This window comes from Colletotrichum acutatum (genome assembly GCF_030867785.1).
Source record: "Colletotrichum acutatum strain CBS 112980 chromosome Unknown BDZ83scaffold_245, whole genome shotgun sequence".
Taxonomy (NCBI): domain Eukaryota; kingdom Fungi; phylum Ascomycota; class Sordariomycetes; order Glomerellales; family Glomerellaceae; genus Colletotrichum; species Colletotrichum acutatum.
The window spans coordinates 16,333-36,877 of NW_026849239.1; the positions used below are offsets into that span (position 1 = coordinate 16,333).

At 51.4% G+C, this 20,545-nt stretch overlaps 6 protein-coding genes and 1 non-coding gene across 7 annotated transcripts; 6 read left to right on the forward strand and 1 right to left on the reverse strand.

Moving 5' to 3' along the window:
* The first annotated feature begins 1,191 nt into the window (after positions 1-1,191).
* On the forward strand, positions 1,192-1,274 carry BDZ83DRAFT_t331. Its single transcript has one exon. It is a non-coding gene; the product is annotated as a tRNA-Trp (tRNA).
* A 639-nt stretch (positions 1,275-1,913) lies between these two features.
* BDZ83DRAFT_208832 (ribonuclease E inhibitor RraA/Dimethylmenaquinone methyltransferase) lies at positions 1,914-3,019 on the forward strand. Its single transcript, XM_060501701.1, has 3 exons — positions 1,914-2,203; positions 2,299-2,631; positions 2,691-3,019. Exons 1-3 carry the CDS (start codon positions 2,156-2,158, stop codon positions 2,964-2,966), a joined length of 657 nt encoding a protein of 218 aa, XP_060357575.1. The 5' UTR covers positions 1,914-2,155; the 3' UTR covers positions 2,967-3,019.
* On the reverse strand, positions 3,020-4,189 carry BDZ83DRAFT_771167 (uncharacterized protein; the record flags this gene model as incomplete). The annotated part of the gene is made up of 2 exons (XM_060515361.1): positions 3,020-4,014; positions 4,102-4,189. The coding sequence occupies 2 exons, from the start codon at positions 4,187-4,189 to the stop codon at positions 3,149-3,151; spliced, it is 954 nt and encodes a 317-aa protein (XP_060357576.1). The 3' UTR covers positions 3,020-3,148.
* A 2,542-nt stretch (positions 4,190-6,731) lies between these two features.
* BDZ83DRAFT_685877 (uncharacterized protein) lies at positions 6,732-10,134 on the forward strand. The gene is made up of 5 exons (XM_060511257.1): positions 6,732-6,851; positions 7,006-7,103; positions 7,252-7,816; positions 7,898-8,507; positions 8,566-10,134. The coding sequence occupies exons 1-5, from the start codon at positions 6,780-6,782 to the stop codon at positions 9,678-9,680; spliced, it is 2,460 nt and encodes an 819-aa protein (XP_060357577.1). The 5' UTR covers positions 6,732-6,779; the 3' UTR covers positions 9,681-10,134.
* Positions 10,080-12,576, forward strand: BDZ83DRAFT_758623 (aconitase family-domain-containing protein; the record flags this gene model as incomplete). Its single annotated transcript, XM_060515062.1, has 2 exons — positions 10,080-10,214; positions 10,273-12,576. The coding sequence occupies 2 exons, from the start codon at positions 10,080-10,082 to the stop codon at positions 12,574-12,576; spliced, it is 2,439 nt and encodes an 812-aa protein (XP_060357578.1).
* A 923-nt stretch (positions 12,577-13,499) lies between these two features.
* On the forward strand, positions 13,500-15,461 carry BDZ83DRAFT_713733 (major facilitator superfamily domain-containing protein; the record flags this gene model as incomplete). The annotated part of the gene is made up of 7 exons (XM_060511644.1): positions 13,500-13,528; positions 13,696-13,853; positions 13,910-13,956; positions 14,021-14,128; positions 14,188-14,740; positions 14,819-15,108; positions 15,167-15,461. Exons 2-7 carry the CDS (start codon positions 13,782-13,784, stop codon positions 15,459-15,461), a joined length of 1,365 nt encoding a protein of 454 aa, XP_060357579.1. The 5' UTR covers positions 13,500-13,528; positions 13,696-13,781.
* Positions 15,462-16,266: 805 nt separating this feature from the next.
* BDZ83DRAFT_644250 (uncharacterized protein) lies at positions 16,267-17,831 on the forward strand. Its single transcript, XM_060509743.1, has 3 exons — positions 16,267-16,965; positions 17,032-17,235; positions 17,306-17,831. The coding sequence occupies exons 1-3, from the start codon at positions 16,318-16,320 to the stop codon at positions 17,720-17,722; spliced, it is 1,269 nt and encodes a 422-aa protein (XP_060357580.1). The 5' UTR covers positions 16,267-16,317; the 3' UTR covers positions 17,723-17,831.
* The last annotated feature ends 2,714 nt before the right edge of the window (positions 17,832-20,545 follow it).

The following is a 20,545-nucleotide window of genomic DNA, read 5'->3' on the forward strand; positions in this document are numbered from 1 at the left end:
CTCAGAAGATATTTGAAGGGCCAAAGAGATCGATCCAAGAGACAGGAGTCAGGGACGACTTTATGCCAAGAGCGGCACCTCCATATTAGCATGTCCATGGGGCTAAGCGACACAGACATATCTGCCCAACGGCCATGTTGGTAAGCGAGAACGCCTTCTTCACATTTGCTCTTTTGGGACATACAAGAGGCTTCGTATGGCAAGATAGCTGCACGCGTCACAAGCTAAAGCGGGAGACTGGTGCAGGAAGGGCATGCTATGAGAAAACCTCAGCAGGGGCCAGATGAGGCAGAAATGCCCTGAAATCGTGGCAGACAGGTTTCATTGGACAGGTTTCGATGTGGTGATGGATGGCAGATGATTCCACGTGCGTCTTCGCGTCTGCGCTGAGCCTGCCCTGCAGGCCCTGCTGTGAATTGCTAGACTTTGTCTGAATGAACTTCTAATTGCCTAATATGGTTAGCATATGACTGTCAGATCCATCAGCCACCGCTGCCGCCAATGACGGCATTAGTTCCAAGCCCTGGAGAGGCACAGTTCCTGGATGCCTGGGATTATTGGGGTCTTCGTGCGACCTCTAATAGCCCTTTTGGGAATCGCTCAGCTTTCCATACCGCCCGATTTGTATGTCTTACAACGGGTACCTATTTGACTCGCCCAAAGCTCGCCGATTGCACGAGTGCAATTGATGCAACATTGTTTGAACCTCTGTATCGATTGGCCTTCCCAATTACAGCAGCACACGGTGGCTGGCATTGCCAGTAGTCAAGCTCGTCGAATGGTCGCAACAAAGTTAACCACAACATTGCCTAATTGGCGCTGAGCAGGATGACATAGCGGTTTCGCGATTGGCTTATGCATATCAGAATCAAGCAGTATTTCTTCCGCACCGCACAATACATCTCCCTATGAGGCCGAAGTCTTCAGGCCATCGCTCCCGTTCGATTTTAAGAGGTGGAAAAGTGGGAGAGAAGCTAGTGTTGCCCAAGTTAGCTAAATACTTACTCGACTTGATATTGTTAACATTGAAAGTGCGTGTCTGATGGCTCAACTAGTACAAGGCCCGTGAACATCAGTGTCTGAGGTTATGTCGCTTCACAGTATTTTCCCCATTCATGACCAACATAACCGCCCCCATGCCATGATCCCAGCATCCACGACCCCATCTCAGATGTGGGTATAGTTCCATACGGTCCTCTGGCGCAACGGTAGCGCGTTCGACTCCAGTTCCGGAATCCATCGAAAGGTTATCTGTTCAAATCAGGTGGGGATCACTACATGCATACGCTGAGCGTATGCTTTTTGTCTTAATGTGTTATTAGTTATTTACCAACACCTATGAAGAAGAAGAAGTCACGGCAGCATAGAACGATAGCAAGCCCCCATCAGCTTGCAAGTAATAGCAAGACTCCAGAGTGAGTATACTGGAGTCTTAACCAAGTGGAGTTGATCCTTTAATGCTTGCTGTGGATCAACTAGGGCTGTGGCTTGTCTACCCTTGGCCGATGTCACTGACCGAGATTGACCGAGACTCACCGAGAATTTGCGAAGGCTCCCATCGTCACTGACTTAAAGCAACCACCTGTCACTCACGAAACGCGATCCCACAATCAATTGCATCGTCCCAGAAACCTAAGCATCTGGTAATGATAATGATAATAATCACATGAAGTCAGTTGGTTAGCTCATTCCCTCTTCCCTCCGCTGCCCCTCAGGGCCTCATGCTGTGACTAGTGACCCCCAATAGAGGTTACAAGCATCTAGCTGTCAATTGGATTCTTGTTCAAATCCAACCGCTTTCAGCTCAATCATTCTCTGTATCTGTCCAAAAATCAATCTGGCCAGAAGACTTCGCCGTTCAATATTCCTCGCCTCTCACTACATCTGTGGCCGGATGTCTCCTAGAACCGAACCGAGCAGACGGAGTAATCCCGCCCTTGACGGCCAAGATTATGGTCCGAGCTTTCGGTGCTGGCCCGTAACCCCGCGTCTCGAACGTCGGAGCATGGCTGGGGACGCCGACAGGCACCCGAGTACATCCTGAGCTTGTCTTATATGTAATCGGGCATGAGAAGAACTTTGGATTGACAAGATTTAATCGGTGAATCTCCTGGGCCTGAGCCGTTCAACTACTAGTGCTAAGCACAACACCACAATGTCCCCTCGCGCTCTGGAAGCTCTTCGCAAGTTCACCTCCTGTGACGTAAGTGTATCTCTGGCGAATGTCATCGATCGGCCGGCTTCGGCCATCGAATCTTATCAACATTGTCTCAAAGTAGTCAATAACATTTGGGCCAGATTGGGGATGCTCTTGTTAAGCTCAAATACCCCCAAGGCGGCTTTCTAGATGGGATCCGCATGTTCTCGCCGGGCGCGTCAGGACGCGTCTTCGGCCCCGCAGTGACCGTCGAGATGGTGGAGATGAGCAATACCGCGGCGCCCAAGCTAGACAAGCACTTCGTCGACCACAATCAGGAGGGCGGCATTATGTACGTCCAGCAACCCAAGGGCTTGCCTTCGGCATGCTGGGGTGGGCTGATGTCGACAAGGGCAAAGTATCTCGGGGCGGAGGCTGTGGTTATTGATGGTCGCATGCGAGACGTTGGAGAACACAACGAGATGGGATTCCCCGTGAGTTTCCTCTCTCTGACAGTAAAGAAGCGGATGAGAAACCTAACAACTTCGGTTAGGTGTTTGCGCAAGGCGCTTCGATTCTCGGATCCAACACTTTCACACGGGCTTCAAGAGTCAATGTGCCGCTTCAATTTAAGGGAGACCTTTGGATCAACCCTGGCGACATTCTGGTTGGCGATGCCGACGGCGTCGTGGTCACTCCTGTTTCTCTGGTCGAGAAGGTGGTAGCTCTTTGCCAGGAAAGGGCCGAAGTTGATGAAAAGATGTTTGTCGAACTGAAGAAGGGGGCTTCCATGGGAGACCTCCTCAAAAACGTGAGGAAAGACAAATGACTGTTGTAAGATGGGTTATCTTTGGCGACTTGCAGTGCAGCCAAAGGTTTCTCACGCATTATATAATGTTTCATTACCAATGGAAAAGCTTGGTCGCTGGCCCTTTCTAATGCGTTTGACTTTCACGACATCTTGCTATTTCTTGAGTTCTGGCTCTAGCGCGGCCATTCTCATCATAATCTTCACCGTCCAAAGATATGGCTTGGATTCTGAACCATGAGCAGATCCCACTCCTCATCTGAGAGCCAAGACCTCAGGCTCTTGAGCCATGCCGCATCATCTACCTCAAGATACGGCGTCTCCCTCATGGCAGCCTCGTGTGTCCGGACCTTCATTCGCGGCGTATGCGGCCAATCGCTGCCCCACAGCACCCGGTGCTTGTTCGCATCGACAAATGCGCGCACTAGAAACTCCACATCTGAGTATTCTGGGCTCTGGTCGCTGATGCGATACGGTGCGCTCAGCTTTACCCACAGATGGCCGTCCCTTACTAGTCTCATCACGGCGTCAAAGCCTGGCTGGGTCGTCGGGTCCTCGCGATGATCACTGGGCAGTAGACTTGTCGCCTTCAGCAACGCAAAGTGATCTGTAATCAACATGACGCCTTGCGAGACTATGACGTCTCGGACGAAGGGCTCCAGCGTGGTCCAGAACTCGGTGCGGGTCGTCGTCATCGTTAAGCTCCAGGGGAGCGATAGATCTGTAATCCTGTTCAGATGCGCACGCAGAGCAACTTTCTGCAACTCGACATCTTCCATAGCTTTGTACTGATACAGGTTCACGCGAAGACCGCGGACACCTGCTCTGTGCATCGCAAGTAACTCCTCGTCTGTCGTCGTTTCAGGATCGATAACGCCAACGGCCCGAGTCTTCTGGCTACCGAGCCGAGGGACGAACGCCTTGAGAGATGTGCAGTCATTCCCGTAGGACAATCCATGAGCGAGTACAGATCTCGTGATGCCTAAGCTTCTTTTAAATTGTTCAAACGCGGCAATCGTCGCGGGCGGCGGAGTGAGATGCCTGTTTGGGCTGTAAGGGAAAGATTCGGCTGAATGACGAAAGTGCTTCAGTTAGCGGATTTTTCGTTGATGATCAGGCCCCAGAAGAGACTTTTCCGCATGAGAAGTAGACCTACGTTCGAAGATATGGTGATGAGTATCCCATCCACCGCGCGGGAGCATAACGGGTTGTCTCTCCTCAATCGATGTAGCAGAAGGAGGCATCGCGGAGGAATCAGCAGATACGAGAACGTTTGTAAGTACTAGTGAGCGGTAATGCACTCGTGGCTTTAATCGGCGTAGAGGGCTCTCCAAGCCAACGACGCCATCATTGATATAATATTCATCTTCACTCGGGTTCCCCCAAGCGCTGGTAACAAGAGCACGGAGACGATGGTTTATGCCAGCACTACGTAAGGTAGAGAGAGCAGACACACACACACGCATCTTCTACACGTTCACGCGACAAAATCATCAATTGCCTACAGGTGAATAATCGAGACAGTGACTGCCAAGGAGCTATCCGTCTGAGAAGGATCCGGCTGGCGGATTGCTCCGTCAGTATCGGTACAGGAAACGACTACTCCGTACGGGTGGTAGGTAATAAGACAAACCTGATCCACAGGAGACTGGTCAGAGCGTCTCCGTGGAACGCGTGGAAACCGTGGACTCCACGCGATGCGTGGAATGCTCCCCATTCCCCTCCCTTGCCTTGCCTGTCTGACGCTACGGTCTGGGGGTTGGAACCTAAGCTTTGGACTTTGCGTGTCAATTCATCCGCTCTAACGTATGTTAAAATAGCCACAAGGGGTGGCCTGTAAAGAGCAAATTGGGGCTAATCCGAGCTGTACCTAAACTCTACATTGAGCTTCAGCGGTCAACGGATAACCTACGGTAGTACGGATAACGAAAAAGAGATACGGTGGTAGGCCTGTATTCCTAATTCAACCAATAATCCACATGCTAGTTAGTAAAATGTCCAGCGAAAGGCTTGCTAGTTTATTCATCATGGCTACAAGAAGACGACCACTGGTGCTGCCTTGACTTACGCCTAGGCCTCTTTGAGTCGACACGGAGCCGCATAATTACATCTCCGGCCCCTTTTCATTCGAAAAATATACCCGGCGCAGCCGCCACCGGCCCTGTGTACCTGCTTAATATCTATGGTCAAAGACGTAATATGTCAAGCTCACTTACATCCGGCGGAGCACTCATTCCCGTCACCACGAGTCAGATAAAGTCATCCTCCCGCATGCCAAACAAAGCCAAGCGAGGGTCCGACCGAGTACGTCGAAATCCCGTAATAAACAATGCAGCTTTTGAGTTCATCCCACTTCCCGCTGGGAATTTTCGTCTCAGCCGTACTTGGAGTAAAATCGAGCGACCCTGTGATGCTATGGCCTACTTATACGCCCATCGCCAGTGCGTTCTGCGTCTCAAATGTATCGAGCTCGAGTCGGGAGGCGATTCATCAAGTGCGATTCCGCGAGGACAACAACTGCCGAGGGGGTTCCTAGGTGAGGAATCTCATCAAGGATGACGAAATGATCGCAGAGCTCACTACCGGAGGTTGCGGAGGGCAGCATGGCAGCGAAGTGACAAGTCCCTGCAGGAAGCTACAACATCAAAACAACAGAAGTCTACCTAGAATACTAGGGCCTGTAGTGCGATGACGGTAGATTCAATCGTACGAGTAGGCGATCGAAAGGTGTAGTGCACGGAGGGTGTACGGCCCGCGTGCTCCCCGATGCCCCGAAGCACATTTTTAAGACGCTGATTTGCTCCACCATCTGCCGTGCCCTATCGAACGTTATCCGGCAGAATAGTTCAAACTGTAAACAAGGCATAGGCTATCTTGGGATAGGGTGGTAGAGTCTATTCATGCTTGAATAATTGTTGGTAACTCCAGCCTCCAGGCCACATCGGGTCCATGGACCATAAACTATCAGATCTCCGACTCCCAGGGAATCCACTCGTCATTTGGAACATGCAGTAGCGAGACCATAGCTGCGAAACCTTCTGTTAACGGAAGAACAATTCTTCGTAAGGCTTCGACGAGAATACCGCCGGCGGGTTGACAAGGTTCATCTTGTCAGGCAGAACATATTGCGAATGCTCTTGGCGAACGAGTGACAGCGTCCAGACTCCAGTGTCCGCCGGCCCTGATTAGACTTAGCAAAGTGTCCGATGCAAAAGTATGGAGTACATGTACGCTTACCGATCCAGGTTTGCAAATTGGGCACTAAACCAGCTTCTCCACATACTACCGAGGTCTTCCAAGGAAACCTAGGCGCTGTACCGCTCGCTTAGGTCTTTCCCGAGTGTACCAAGTGCAGTGCCCAAAGGTATCCATTGCAAAGGTAAGCTATTGTTGCTCCCTAATATGCTCCTCTGTACATGGTCTTAATGAAGGCTCAAATAGTAGCTGAAACTCCTTGTAGCTCTTTTGAGAGCCCTGGTATGATTCTATGTGATTCTCCCCCGGTATGCCTGATGTATGTTTCCCGCGGATTCTATGTGTCTATCCCGAAAAAGTAGCCCAAGCCACATCCCGTCAGGGGTTGGGTGAAAGGGCGGAAAGTGACGTGACAAGCCCCCTTAGAAACACTCCTCCCGGGATCCAGTAAATGTACTTGGTACCTAACGTAAGTGCTAGCTTGTTTAGTAGCTACGTGCCTTGCCATTGTCGGGAGCTGCCCGGGGCTATGCCTTTATTCCATTCATTTCCTCGTCAATTCCTTCCAGGTCGCTTACCTTCACACCGCGGGACATAACCTTCCAAGAACGTGAGAAATCGACAACTTCATATTCAGAGATGGCTACACGGGCAAACCCGCCCAAGAAGGTCCGGCTCGCCTGTCGTCGTTGTCGCACAAGGCGAATAAAGGTGAGACTCTCTCATAATCCCCGACTTGCCTTGTGGCTCCAGTCAGCTCAAATCCCGCGCTGGGGTTTGGTCTTACTAGCCTGGACAATGACTGGGACCATCGCCGCGTTACTCCGGCTCAAATTGTTCGGGTTGCTCATTCTCAACTTTTCAGTGCGACGGAGAAGTCCCTGCCTGCACGAATTGCGCAAAAGCCGGCGAAACTTGCCTAGATGTTGATAGTCAGAACTCGCGCTTGTTGGTTCCTCGCAAGTAAGTGTGAATGCCACAATTGCCATGGCCCCTACTGCGTCCTCATTGGTTCCATTCTGAGCACTTCATACTGGAGTCCCATCCGCCCTGCAAGGTACTCAAAGACGGCTAAAGCAGTCCATCGCTGATGATCCTGATCTGCGTATAGCTTTGCGAGCGCGGCACGTGCTAGAATTCAATGGCTAGAGGACATAATCAAACAGCGGCTACCTGACGTCGACATAGCAGGCGGCCCGCAAATAGACGCCTTTCCGGACCCGAAAGGATCGGTGGTCGTCGGAGGTGGAGACCACGATGAGGACAATATCTCGACATCGTCTCCCCGGTCCGGCCGCGGATGTAGTCAACCGGTGCCGGTGGGAGGGACTCCAAGTCTGGGGTCGCAGCGACCAGGCAGTCTCAAGCGTACCGCGGAGGCCGCGGGATCCAACGACCACGACGAAGAGTTCCCGGATCGTGCACACTCGGTCGCCAGGAACTTAGGGATGTTGTCGCTCAACTCGGATTCAGATCAAAAGCACTACTTGGGATCGAGTTCCGGTGTTCTTTTCACTAATCTGATTGGGGCGTCTCCCTCAAGTGCGGGCTCAACACCGGTTGCTTTGATTGATGACGTCCAAGCCCAGGGGCCAGCATCTGAATGGCACGACAGCACCGTATCAAGCAACGTCTCGCAAGAGTATAATCGTGCCTTGCATGTGTGCCTACGACAGGTTCGTACGCAGCTCTTCTCTACTCAGGAGACTGTAGACTTCATTTTTGTTACGATAAAGCTGACGCTCGTCTACGCGCAGGAACTTCCAAGGAAAGAAGATGCCATCAAACTCGTACACACCTACATTCGTTGGATGCATCCCGACTACCCAGTTTTAGAAGCGACATCTCTACTCAGTTCCCTTGATGCTCTGTATGCGACTTTCGAATGCTCGCTGGAGGAAGATCCCTTGCCAAATGGCTGGCCAAGTTCCGTTCAAGCGTTTAGGTGGAATGGACGTCAGATCACCCCGAGCGATCAAGGTGTGCAAGCGGTGCCTATGCCCGTTGTTGCTTTTACCCTCTTCATGGTCTTCAATATCGCAGCTATCATGAAGATCAGATCGCGGATCTACGAGTTTCCTCCCGAAAGGTTCTACCGTGCCGCTCTACATTTCTCCAAGGATTGTTTCTCGCAGATATCTCTGTCGTCGATTCAAGCTTTGGTAACTCTGATAATACACAGCATGTTGACTCCTGCAGAGGTCAACCTTTTCACGCTCATCCATATTGCATTGGCGCATTGCGTAGAACTAGGAATTCATAGGGAACCACCTGCAGCCATCCAGCCAAGTAGTGAATTCGAGAATCAGCAAATTAAGAGGTTGACTTTCTTCACTATATACTCTTTAGACAGGCAAGTTTCGATTGGTGCTTTGGTTATTTTCATGATTTACTGACAACAGTAGATCGATATCATCTATTCAAGGCCGGCCCCTTGGCTTCCGCGACGAAACATTCGATATTATGATGCCTGAACCCCAATCATCACGCACAGGCAATACGAACAGCCTCAACCCGATTCCATCCTCGTTCTTGGAGGCTGTCCTGAAATATGCACGACACCAATTCGAACTTGATAGACTGGTTTCCGACGTCAAACAACAACTTTACCATCTGCCCTGCGACTCCTCCTGGTTTTCGATGCCTCAAAGCCCGACCGACCAACAAGGAAGAATCAAACAAGAGCTCGTGAACTGGTGGCGAAAAGTGTCTGAAGAATCTTTTGATTTCCCAGGTGTTGACCACCGACAGCGTCGCATCTGGAAGCTGAAGCTGAAGATTAAGTATCATACCACGATGGTGATGCTCTATCAGCCTTCGCAGGTCATTCGAAACCCTCCTCCCGAGTCTCTCCAAGTGTGCTTCAACAGTGCTTCGTCCATTCTGCAGGACTATCAAATGTTGCACGACATGCAAGGTCTCCATCATGGATGGCGAACGGTCCAAAACATCTTCGCGGCCGGGGCGACGCTGATCTACTCTTTCTGGACGTGCTCCGTCGTCCGTCAAAGCGCGTCCACAGCCGACCTTTCCAAAAGTCTACGCGCTTGTTCGGGTCTTTTGGCAGTTGGTGGGGAATGGTGGCCGTCCGTCAAAAGGGGACAGAGGAGTTTTGGGGCTATTGTCGACCTCACAGTCCGCAAACTTTACACCGGCAATATGCCATCAAAGAATCCCCGACTCTTCATGCCTCTCAGCTCCGAAGACGGAGAGACTGCGATTGAGAACTCAGAAGGAGCACCTGTATATGACGCAACTGGGCAGCAGTCCGACCTTTCCCACATAGCACTCAACGGCGCTGACGCACCCTGGCACCAGATGGCGGGAGCCTCCATGGAGCTACCGAATGCCCACGACCCGGTACATTGGCAAGGAGTCTATTCCGACCCTACATTCCATTCAACAACGAATGACTATGTTCCGGAGATTGAGACTTTCCTTGCCGATTTTGACAAGTCTGAATTCAGCTGGAGCTTTCCTTTGACTAGCATTAGCGACCCTTACGACATTGCGAACTTCCCGAACCCGGGATATCGATGACGCAGCTAGGCACTCGTCACCGCCGTCTTGGGATTTCCCGAGACTTGGACGGATCCAGGTTGCTTGAATGCGCTATCAGTTGGGCTACGAGACTACGAGAGTAATCCATACGGGTAGCTCCGGGGGTTGGACTCGGATTTGGTGTTAGACGGAGTAGTCCGTCTTTGGATCTTGCTCAGCTCCCGGACTACTCCGTGTATACCCCAACTTTGGAGCTTTAGACGGAGCTACCCAGGCCTTTGGACTGTTCGAACTTGAAGCAGAAGCTGCTACGAATTGTTCATGGCATCGCAATGACCAGCACCGTTTGGAACCGCAGTACGAGTGGAAGGAGAATGAAAAAGATGCCGTGCCCTTGGAGTGTGTCTAGACTGGTGCTGAGGCATAGAATCCGCAGTCATGTCGTTAGCGCTGTTGAAGGCAGCTAGGTCAAAAGGAAGCTCCTCATTCAAACAATCTTCGTACGCAGCATGGAGAAGACATTTTGCAACTCCAGCCGCATCTGTACAAGTTCCGTTAAGTCCTTTGGAGCCGGTAAGTCTTTTGCATAGCTCCTGTCAAAACCAATGCAATGAGTCTGACTATGATCTAGTACAACCCGTTGGATTATGGATCGCGACTCCATGCCCTTCATGACTTGCAAAAGTCCAATAAACGACCCCTGACGCTCTCCGAAAAGATCCTATACAGCCACCTAGTCTCCGGCAAAGATGGGTGGTCGCTCGACGAAATACATCGAGGCAAGACGATACTGCGGCTGCGACCTGATCGAGTAGCATGCCACGATGCCACAGCAACAATGGCTTTGCTTCAGTTCATTAGCGCTGGTCTTCCACGCGTCAGAGTTCCGACATCCGTACACAGCGACCACCTGATCGTTGCCGAGAAAGGTGACAAGGAGGATCTCGCCCGCGCCGCTAGCGACCACGAAGAGGTGTATGCCTTTCTCGGCAGTGCGACGAAGAAATACGGAATCGGGTACTGGAAGCCAGGAGCGGGAATCATACACACAACCATCTTCGAGAACTACGCCTTTCCAGGTGGCCTCATGATTGGCACGGACTCGCACACACCGAATGCCGGAGGAATGGGCATGCTAGGTATCGGTGTCGGTGGGGCTGATGCTGTCGATGCAATGTCTGGTATGCCGTGGGAGCTCGTCTGTCCAAAGGTCTGCGGCGTGCGCCTGACCGGCAAACTCCAGGGATGGAGCTCGTCAAAGGACATAATCTGCAAGCTTGCGGGTATCCTCACTGTTTCTGGAGGTAAAGGCAAAGTCATTGAGTTCTTTGGTCCAGGCACCGAAACGCTGGGAGCTACGGCAATGGCAACCGTCTGCAACATGTCTGCCGAAATTGGATCAACGTCTTGCGTGTTCCCCTACTCTGAAGCCATGTCACGATACCTATCAGCCACAAAGCGGAAGAATATCGCCGACTATGCCGATATTTTCAAACAGCCACTCTTAGTTGGAGACGAGGGTTGCGACCGCTACTACGACGAAATAATCGAGATAGACCTCTCTACCCTTGAGCCTCACATTAATGGCCCCTTCACCCCGGACCTAGCACACCCACTATCTCAATTCAAACGACATGTCAGCGAGAGCTCATGGCCGTCAGACATCTCTTGCAGCCTAGTCGGGAGTTGCACGAATAGCTCGTACGAAGATCTAGAAAAGGTTCGCCATCTCGTCGTTCAAGCCAGGGAAGCTGGACTGGAGAAGACAAAGACTCGGTTCCTGGTTAGCCCAGGAAGTGAGCAAATCCGTGCCACGGCAGAGGAGGAAGGGATTCTCGATACGCTCAGACAAGCTGGAGCAGTTGTTTTGAGTAATTCCTGTGGCCCATGTGTCGGACAATGGGATCGGGAAGACGTCGATGTAAAGAATGCCGAAAAGAACTCGGTTATTTCCAGCTTCAACCGCAACTTCACAGGTCGCCATGACAGCAATCCTGCCACTCATTCTTTTGTCACATCACCTGAGCTCGCCGCAGCATTTGCCTTCGCTGGCAATCTCACGTTCAACCCCATGACTGATGACATCCCCATACCCGGTCCATGTGGTGCTCCCAAGAAGTTCCGTTTCACGCCCCCTCGAGCTGCCGAGCTCCCGGTCGTCTTCTCTCCAGGCACCGACCGTTTTCAACCTCCTGTACTATCGGATACAACGGAATTGAAAGTCAACATCCTCCCTTCCAGCGACAGACTCCAGCTCCTGACACCATTTGACCGATGGCAAGTCGGCAAAGCGTGTGGCATGAACATCCTGATCAAGGTGCGTGGCAAATGTACAACAGATCACATCTCGCCCGCCGGTCCTTGGTACAAGTACCGGGGTCATCTGGAGAACATCAGCAATAACATGCTCCTCGGAGCCACCAACGACTTCTTAGCCGACGCTAGCTCATTGAACATGATTGGTAAAGCCATGGATCCGGTTGATGGCCAAACCAAACCCGTGCCTCAAGCTGCGAGAAGCATGAAGAGCGCCGGCATCAGGTGGTGCATCATCGGAGACGACAATTACGGCGAAGGAAGCTCGCGAGAACATGCTGCGCTGGAGCCGCGATATCTGGGTGGTGTTGCCGTCATTGCCAAGAGCTTTGCTAGAATCCACGAGACGAACTTGAAGAAGCAGGGCATGTTACCGCTTACGTTCAGTGATCCCGCAGACTACGGCAAAATACAGAAAGGGGACCAAATCACGCTCGTAGACGTCGAAGATGCTGATTTGCGGCCCGGAAAGCAGGTGACCATGGAGGTCATCACCCTACAAGGCTCCAGATGGACGGCCAAGTTGAATCACAGTTTCGAAATCAATCAGATTGAATGGTTGCGGGCGGGGAGTGCGCTCAACCACATCAAGCGCGTTGCAGTTCGTGGCGAAGCATGATGATACCTTGTCGGTGTTAGGCACCGAGACCCTAAAGGGGTCATATGATATACTGTCACATTCTGTTCTGCATAGCGTTCTTCTTGATATCATAAAAACCAAAGGAACTTTTACATACTTATGCTCGGACGTGTGCTGTGGTCATCACTATGATAACTCTTGGGTTCTCTACTAATGTCACATTCATGATAAGGTACTATTGACCGAGAGAATATTGTGCGAAGTTTGCAAGTGGAGCAAATCGTGAGTCAATGATGTCCCGCCTCACCACATCCTCAGCATTATGGACTCCGCCATATCCGACGGGATGTTGCACTGGAAAGGAATGGATGTTCACGGTTCTACGTGTCTTATGGCGGGCTTTTTCGCGAACTTCATAATGGCAAATACCAAATCTGCAGTTTCACGGAGTAGTCCGGGAAAATGAGACTGGACTTTCCCATGTGACGGACTGTTCCGCTAAGCCACGGACTATTCCATTACGCAAGAGACTGAAGGGTTGAAACTGTTCCGAGATGACCTTTACCAGCTTTAGCAATGGCTGGAATAGCCCGAGACAGGTACGGAGAAGCCCACTATCAAACGACTTGACTTTTCTGTCTATACTGGCATGGCAGACACCCGAATCTTTCGATTGCGTGGCTGCCTATTGGCTGGATGCTGGCAGGAAGTAGAACAACAGCCTGGGCGTGTAATCCTCATAGCTTCAGGCCGACCATTGTACTGATACTCTACTACCGGGTTAGAACCTGGGGTTAGATTGAGGGTCTGCGGGGTAATTCTGGGGTTTCCGTCTTGCTGCTCGACAATCAGAACAAACAGCTATTGGTGTCTTCCTTTGGGGTGTGTCTGAAAAGTGATGCTGATGTTCGGAAAGACATAACTTAAAACCCCTCGTCACCAAACACCACGCCGCGATATTTCAACTAGTATGCATCCTCTTGTTCTTGCAGTAAGAGGCTTTGGATAAATGTCGCACCTGCAAGTAGTTTCCTTGATCATTTTCATCTTCCCTTTCCTATTCGGATTTTCCGAAATTTTATCATTGGGGATCACAAGCTTCAACACCAACGACAATGGCTATTGGTAAATCCACGGACAAGACTGACACAATGCAAGCCAGCTCCGATCATATCGACGATTTACACGCCTTCCAAGAGCAGGATATTGCCCTTGAGAAAGATGTCACTGATAACAACTTTGGCATGGCAGAGGAGGAATTCATTGCCCACGAGAAGAGTTTGGTGAAGAAACTCGACTATACACTCGTCCCTATGGTCAGTCGTCTGGAAACAGCAGCTTGAGATACAGTACAAAGGTTGACAGCTTCTAGGTCTGGCTCTTGTATCTTTTCAACTATCTTGATCGAAACAACATTGCGTAAGATTCTCTTAACCATCGACTCACACAACATTGGTCAGTCTTTAACAGTAACTGGTAACAGTCAAGCCCGATTGAGCTCATTTGAGAAGGATCTTAATCTGACTGGGAACCAATTCAACGTTGCTGTTTCTATTCTGAACATAGGCTATATGTTGATGCAGCTTCCCAGGTAAGAGAGACGTGCTTGGAATTCTGCCCATCCACGCTGAAGTACTGACATCCACCAAGTAACATGCTCATAACTCGAACACGACCCGGTACATACATCCCTGCCTGTACAGCATTGTGGTCTATCGTCTCAGCTGCCACGGCTGGAGCTGGAAATTACACCCACCTTCTTGTCATACGATTCTTTCTTGGCATTGCGGAAGCCCCGTTCTTCCCCGGAGCCATGTTTCTTCTATCATGCTGGTATCCATGCAAAGAGCTAGCATTGCGCACTGCTGTCTTATACTCTGGAGTCCTCCTAGCCACGGCATTCTCTGGACTTATTGCTGCTGGCGTGCTCTCGGGCCTCGAGGGCGCAAGGGGCATTGCTAGTTGGCAGTGGCTGTTCATCATCGAAGGAGCTGGAAGTTTTACCGCAGCGCTTCTAGGTTTCGTGCTGCTTCCTGACTTCCCTGGACAGAAGTCGGGCGTTGCCAAGTGGTTGCTCACAGATGCTGAGCAAAGAGTGGCAGTTGAGCGTATTCGACGTGATCGGGTTTCTTTGCCAGAGGCAGACTCGAGTGTCTGGAACGGGCTAAAACTTGCCATCAAAGACCCCCTTACTTGGGTATTTGTAAGTCACGCCGGAATTTGCAGAGACAATAGTATGCACAGATATGCCCAACGGTACACTGACACAGCAGCAAAACAGGTGGTAATGCTGACCGCGAATCACTCAGCCTATGGCTTCAACAATTTCTTCCCCACGATCGTCAAGGGCTTCAAGCTTGGTAGCAACACTTTGACCCTCATTCTGACGGCGCCGCCGTACCTTCTTGCCACTGTTGTCGCCTTCACGACAGCTTGGTCTTCCGATCGTCTTAAAGAGCGCGGCTTCCACATTTCCGTGCCACAGGGCGTCGCATGTGTTGGGTTCATAATTTCGGTCTCCACGGTCAACATAGTCGCTCGTTATTTTGCTGCATTCCTTTACATCTGCGGGTGAGTTGAACACATTCTGTGTCCGAGGAAGTCAAATCAAGCTGATACAACGATCCAGATGCTTTTCTTCAAATGCCATGGTCTTCTCATGGGCTAGCTCCACGCTGAACCAAACTCCAGAGAAGAGGGCGTGTGCAACAGCCATCATTAATCTGCTCAGCCAACTAGGCAATGTCTGGAGCCCCTACTTCTTTCCATCGAATGATGGACCTCGATATGTTATGGCCAACTTGCTCATGATGGCTTCATCGGCCTTGAGTATTGTCACCTGCGTAATCATGAAGATTATGCTCACAAGAGCCAACAAAAGCCTCAAGGGAGAAAGTAGAGACACAACACTGTTCACATTGTAGTTGATGATGGCATTTGGCAAAGATCCCGGTGAGATTTTGAGAAATGGACGAGAACATGGGAAAGAAGTCAGATTCGCACCGGTCTTAAATCTTCAAAGCAGCGCGGTAATGATGAAGTTGGTGTTGAACTTTAGCAGGAGTATATGGTCATAAATCCCATTTGCCGACAAAGAACATGCAGCATTATAAGTTCTCATCCAACCAATTCATCGATGGAGTGGGCATCAACAATCAATCCGGTCTGGTAAGTTTCAGCAAGGTTCAAGTTAGAGCACGACCCCACGCTACCAACAGGGGTAGGGAACCTTAAGAAGAGGTGAAGAACTTTATCTCAACACTGCCACACGTTTGGTAACTGCATCAGCAATGCCGAAGAGGATGACCTGGTCTGCTATTCGATGGGAATATGGGTAGATACGCAAGTAAGAGACATCGAAATATCTGTACCCAAGCACTGATTGTCCTGATCTTAACGCTGATTCACTTAATATCATATGTGGAAAGACAATCTTACTATTGGCGCTACGTTTGGAGCACGATACCTCCAGATCTACATGACTATATATGTATCCCCTAAAATAATACGACTCAAGAATACGCAGCTTATACTCCACACAACCAAAGGCATTGATCTATGATAAATCTACTGAATGATATATAATCAAATTGGTGAAGTTGGGGCCGACAGATGCGTGATGTACCGCGGGGAACTTTTTACTCGAAGTCCGTATGACGTCCGTTTGAACCTTAATAACGCTCAACCACTCATGTAAATTCACATTAAATTGACTCATCTCCTGCTTCCGTTCCTCAGTTTACATTCATCTATCTTTCTTTCCAAAGAAATCACGTCATCATGGGAGGAGAAACAAAACCATTTAAAATCGCCATTATTGGGGGAGGCATAGCTGGAATAGTCCTCGCCATTTCACTCTCCAAGCGAAATGTACCCTGCGTCATCTATGAGAAGGCCCCTGCCTATACCGAACTTGGAGTCGGCTTGGGAGTTTCGCCCAATGCTCTCAGGGCAATGGCAACTTGTGATCTGGTGATTCTCGAAGCCCTCGAAAGCGTGGCTGAGCCTCCTTTCCGATGGGAGGTATTTGACGGTACGGATGAAGCAAACGAGGACACCGTTCTTTTCACACTTGGAAATTCTACCACAGGACTTAGGGGTTGTCACCGGGGCCAGTTCTTGACGCACTTACTCAAACATGTTCCCGATGACATGATACATTACAGTAAGGAGCTGGAAAGCATTGAGGAGCCAGAAGAAGCGGGCAGACGGCTTCGAATGATCTTCCGAGACGGATCAACCGCTGAGGCCGATGGAATAATCGGATGCGATGGGATCAAATCGCACACAAGAGGTATCGTCATAGGACACGATCATACAGCTACGAAGTGCACCTATACCCATAAGTATACATACCGCGGTTTGATACCAATGAGCCAAGCCGTAGAGATCCTGGGCCCAGACAAAGCAAGAACCTCCGGGTTGTGGGTGAGTTGTTTTCTTGATCACTCTCAAAACAGTCTATCGTGGAAATGTCACCTAACAATGGATTAGGTCTGCAATGATGCACACATAGTCACCTACCCGGTGGCTCATGGGAAAATGCTGAACTTGGTCGCTCACACCTCAACCACTGAGGGGTGGCCAAGCCAGACCCAATTCACACTTCCTGCTACAGTAGATGACTGCATCAAAGATCTTAAAGCTTTCAGTCCACGAATGCAGAAGGCGATACAGCTTTTGAAAGTTCTGGATAGGGTATGTCTGTGATGAACACACTCCCAGTCCTCATTTATACCTTCATGTATCGAGTTAACAACCTTTTTAGTGGGCTCTGTTCGATCTAGGTGATGACTCGGTCCCTACATTCGCGAAGGGCCGTATATGTCTTCTTGGAGACGCAGCACACGCATCCACCCCGCATCAAGGTGCCGGAGCGGGAATCTGCGTTGAAGACGCCGCGGTAATGGCGTCACTGTTGGCAGACCAAAAGGTACGAAATAGTACAGGGATTGAGGCTGCGTTTGCCGCATTTGATGCCAGCCGCCGGGAAAGAGGTCAATGGCTTATTCGGGAGAGTCGAAGAGCTGGCGAACTGTACGATCTCCGCACAGAGCATGGGAAAGACTTTGATAAGCTACGCGAGGAGATCTATGCGCAGGCAGAGGAGTTGTGGAATTTTGATCTCGACAATAACATCAAAGATGCGTTGGAGGACATGGGACGTCGTCTGGCTGCAAAATAGCGATAGAATTTATTTCATTGCCTCGCCTCTATCAAGTCATTTTGTGTATTTTCACGGACTCTTAGGAGTTGGAAGTCATCTAACAGTGCACACGGGAATTAGAACCGGCGGCAACTACTCCGTAAAGCAAATGAACAATTGATCAAAGGTGTTGTCAACAAGCGACATTACTCAGGCTTCGCGCACTGTTGTTGTTGTTGTTGTTGTTGTTGTTGTATTTAACGCCGTGGCGGCCGGGCTAGAGCCCTTACCGCAGACCTCCCGAAGGGTATATGGCGTGGAGGGCCGTGAGCCAAGGCTACCTACTCTACAGTACGTCGTCTCTTTACATCGTCCTCCAAATCATGCCTTGTGGCCACTACGCGTTCTGTCTGTCCCCGGTTCCCGCTGGTGCCCCAGTTTCATTCTTTCCCAAATCGTCCCTTGGAATCGGGAGGTTCTTTGTAGTCCGCACTCACATCTACCTAGGTGTGGATGCTGCTACCGCAGACAGATCTTCTGGAAGAAGTCCGTCACGCGGAGAAAGGCCTCGAAGCCTCGTGGGTCGGTGATTAATCTCTTGAAGTAGGCCTCGAGAGATCCCATAGGACCTATGGGCTCGGGCATACTGCGAGAGTGGAGGGTCGGCCACCGTTGCCTCCTCGCCAGCGTTAGTCGACAGTAGACCAGGTGGTCCACGTCTTTCGCCTCTCCACAAGAGCACATCATTAGAGCGTCGTCGTGGTTGAAACGTCGGTGATATTGCTCGAAGTCCCCGTGACCCGATCGTGCCGCCAGCAGGTGATGTAACGTAGCCCGCGGCAAGGCCAGTTCAGGAGGGCTGGACAGAGCTGCCTCAAGCCCCAAGTCCGCGTACCGCGGCCTTCGCTCTTTATACCACCATCTCCTGTGCTGGCTTTGTAATTTTTCCCTTGCAAGCCGCTTGATGCCCGCTAGTGTTGCCATTTGACCCATCCGCGCCGGCAGTGTCGTTCCTTCTTTGGCCAGCCGGTCCGCGGCCTCGTTTCCTTCGATGCCCTGGTGTCCCGGGGACCAGTGCGTCCGTATATCAAATATCCTGGCCGCTTCTTGGATTTCGAGGAACGCGTCTTGTGACGAGTCCGGCGCCTTGCCGCGGATGCCTTGTATAACGCTGGTGTTGTCGATACATATGTGGATTGGATGACCGCGATTGGTGAGCAGAGCCCTTCTGAGGCCGGTTCGCGCCCCTTCGACCTCGGCGTCGAACACTTCTGCTAGTCCGAGTCGGCCGCACCCTTGCGCTATGCGTTTGGAGTCTCGGTAGATGACGAAGCCGTACCCCACGGCTCCGTTCGTCGCCCTGGAGCCGTCCGAGAAGACGATCATATGGCTTTCCGGTACTGTCTTTAGCCAGCGCTCGAAAGCTTTCGCAGCCTCTTCTTTGCATTGAACTACTATCTGATCCTGTGAGCTTGGCAGGTACTGTGATTGGAGGAACGTTGGTCTTCCGCATCTTGGCAGAAGTTCAGCCGTCCGTTGTAGTCTCGTCTGTTGCTGTCCCTGCTGGGAGAGCCGCGCGACTAGCGGGTGTCGGCGATCAATCCTCTGTAGTCGGACTGCGGCCCGTAAACGGACGCCTTCTAAGGCGACTTTGGCTGACGGTAAGCCGGCGTCTCGGAGGAGGCTACTGGTTGGCGTTGTCCTCCAGACAGGTAGAACGATCCTTGCTGCCGCTGTAATGACGCTGTCGATCTTCTGCACGAGCCCCTTCTGGCCTGTGTTGACGGGTCTTCCTTGGAAAGGCGGACTCGTGTCTGTCTCCGCTTGGCGTCTCGAAGCCGGCTTCGTGATACCTGCGTACCATGTTTCGGCGCCGAAGAGCGCGATCGGCAGTACGTAGGAGACGACGGCTTTTCGCACGGCGGCCGCTGGCAGTCCTCTCTTTGTGTTTGTAAGCTGCCTCAGGTGTTGAGCTGCCTTCTTTGCCGCAGCTACTCTTGTGTCGACGTGGTGCCGGAAGGACAGTCTCTTGTCGAACCAGACACCCAGCCAGCGTACAGGATTTGTCGAGGCCTTGACCACCAAATCCCCCGCCCTGACCTCTGGCAGCTCCGCTGGCTGGCTGTGCTTCCTAGTAAAGTGGATGACCTCGCACTTGCTCGGGTCGAAGGAGACCTTGTTCTCCGAGCCCCATCTGAGAATGCCGGCTGCGCTTCGGTTGAGTATTGCGACGTTGCTCTCCAGGGAGGGGCTGATGGCCAGAGTGGCGATGTCGTCCGCGTACCCGAATCGCGCGTCCGGGTCGTCTTCAAGGATCTCCGCGATGTAGAGCAGAAAGACGATGGGAGATAGTGGCGACCCCTGAGGCAGCCCGCATGACAGAGGAAAGTATTCCGTCGTGCTTTCTTCCAGTCGGACTCTGGCGATGCGGTTGCAGCAGAAGCTGAAGATGAGTCTAATCAAGCCGTGTGGCCATCCCTGCTGACGCAGTCTAATGACGAGCCGGTTCCGAAGGACGGAGTCGAACGCCCCTTTTACGTCCATAGTCAGAAGCGTCGCCGTGAGCCCTTTTAGGAGGGCCGTTTCGATATCGTGGGCGAGGCAGGTCGTCAGATCGACGGCTGACCTGCCTTGTAGAGCTCCGATCTGTTGCGGACTGACGATGCGCTCGACAATCGCCAGAGAAGCCATCCTTCTGGCTATTAGTCTCTCGAGTCCTTTGCCCAAGCACGAGAGGAGCGCGATCGGCCGCCAGGACCCGGGCTTGGAGGCATCCCTGCCGGCCTTCTGGATCATGACCACCTCAGCTCTGCGGAAAGGCAGAGGAAAGTGGCCGGCCCGCATACAGGACTGGAATAGCTG